This window comes from Cyprinodon variegatus, unplaced genomic scaffold, assembly GCF_000732505.1.
Source record: "Cyprinodon variegatus isolate N-32 unplaced genomic scaffold, C_variegatus-1.0 Scaffold1564, whole genome shotgun sequence".
NCBI classification, from domain to species: Eukaryota; Metazoa; Chordata; class Actinopteri; order Cyprinodontiformes; family Cyprinodontidae; genus Cyprinodon; species Cyprinodon variegatus.
Window position 1 is genome coordinate 114301 of NW_015152017.1, and position 1899 is coordinate 116199.

At 41.0% G+C, this 1899-nt stretch overlaps 1 protein-coding gene across 1 annotated transcript in view; it reads left to right on the forward strand.

Moving 5' to 3' along the window:
- LOC107103918 (signal peptide, CUB and EGF-like domain-containing protein 1) overlaps positions 1-1899 on the forward strand; it is a gene marked incomplete at both ends in the record, with an annotated part of 42784 nt that overhangs the window by 30240 nt on the left and 10645 nt on the right. The window contains one exon of the mRNA XM_015403777.1: positions 1188-1316. Within this exon, the coding sequence (XP_015259263.1) occupies positions 1188-1316 (129 nt within the window). The remainder of the gene's footprint in view (positions 1-1187; positions 1317-1899) is intronic.

A 1899-nucleotide genomic window follows, 5' to 3' on the forward strand; every position in this document is an offset into this window, starting at 1 on the left:
AAGTTTGCCAGAAGATTATGAATATATTGAATATCTAGAACTGGAAGTTATAGTTAATTAACAGTTCATTTAAATCAAGGGTAAAACTAATGAATTATTTTCAGTTGAATAATTATAAATGTAATCTGATTACTGTTCAGGGTTTTTAGTCTCTTACATAAAAGTTTGGACTCCTGAAACCTGTTGTTTAATATTCAGTTGTCTTTCACCAATTTAGTAAATTAGGGTATGGCTATTAGCAACGTTATTTATCACCAACCAAAAAATGTATCTCTGTTCATTCGGATGCTACTGAAAGAAGAAACGCTAAATAAGCAAAATTAAATAAATGAAAGGGGAAGAGGGGTTTAAATTCCCCTCAAAGTCTGAGGAATGTTCAAGTTTTTTGGTTTAATGCATTGAAAGTGTTCTTTATAATAGCAGCAGATTAAAGGTGAATAAACGAGATGTTCACTGCAGTCAAAACGGTAAAGTTTCATTTGGTTTTATGGTGAAAAATGACCCAGGAATCCATAATGCTGTGATGAGGCTGAAATAGAAATGGGTTAGCTTATCTGGTCCCAGTTCTGGTCCGGACGGGTCCTGCTGAAACAAAGGAGCGGTTAGCTGGGTTAGCTAACAGTGCTAGCCGCTGTCTTCATACCGGTGTGACGTGATCAGTCTGTTCAGTGAGCGTTAGCATTCAGTTAAAACTCTTAAAACCATCAGCAGTTGGTGGGTTCGTTTTATAACGTTTAGCTACGGCGATTCTTCCGGCCAACAGTTGGAGCTCAGCCTCTGTGAACAGCTGGTCTCAGTTCTTGCCAGATGTTTTGGATTGGGTTCAGGTCTGGGCTTTGACTAGGCCATGTTTCTCTGTGAGCCCTTCCATTCTAGATGCTTCTTTCTGGTTTAGATCATTGTCTTGTTGGAAGGTAAATCTCTGTGCCAGTCTCAGGTCTTCTGCAGACTCCAGCAGGTTTTCTTCCAGAATGCTTCTGGCTCCTTCCATCTTCCCATCGGTTTAAACCATCCTACCTGTCCCTGGTGAAGAAAAGTAGACCCAGACCATTTTCTCTTTGCCTTTATTGTCAGAGAAGAGTTTAAACTGGGCTTTTACATTTGGACTTTTCAGTGTGTATCAGAGATTGCGTCGTAGAGAATGACTGGATAAAGCCTCTGTCTCATTGTCCCCTTCCTTTAAACAGATGGAATGAACTGCATGAACAAAGACCACGGCTGCGCTCACATCTGCAGAGAGGCTCCCTTCAAAAGCGGAGTGTCCTGCGAATGCCGACCTGGGTTTGAGTTGGCCAAAAACCAAAAGGACTGTACATGTATGTATCACCTCTGATCCTCACAGAGAAGCAAAAATGCTGCAGATATCCCAAATTAAATATTATTCTTACCTTTCATCAGATGTACTTCTCATATTAACAGACTAATATACGTATAGCAATGCAAATGAGTCTGCAGGTGAAATATGTGTGATTAAGGGCTTCTAGGCCTAATTAGCTCTGCTAACTGATTGGCTGAAAGCAAGTTAGCTAGCAGAAACAAAAGGCAAAATTAGTGAAAGCAAGTCCATGGAGGTGGAGGGATGAAAGTGTTAGAAGCAGGGGACTAATGATGCAATATAAACTGTAACGAGAACATGAGAACGAGATACGGTCCATTTCTCAGTACTTCTGTGTTCTCCTGTGACATCATCAGCCTCAACGGTGAAAGTCCCTGGATGTTGTTCTGGCCCCTCCCTCTTTACCCAGCATGCATCAGAGCAGACTCGTCCGTTCTCCAGCTGACAGCTGTCCCAGCAACTTCCAGTTCTCCTTTCTGTTGCTGTTGTTCTATAAAAGTATGTTTTTAGATCATTTGAGGTGAGAACATTATACTTTAAGCATCACTATATGGCCCATTTAC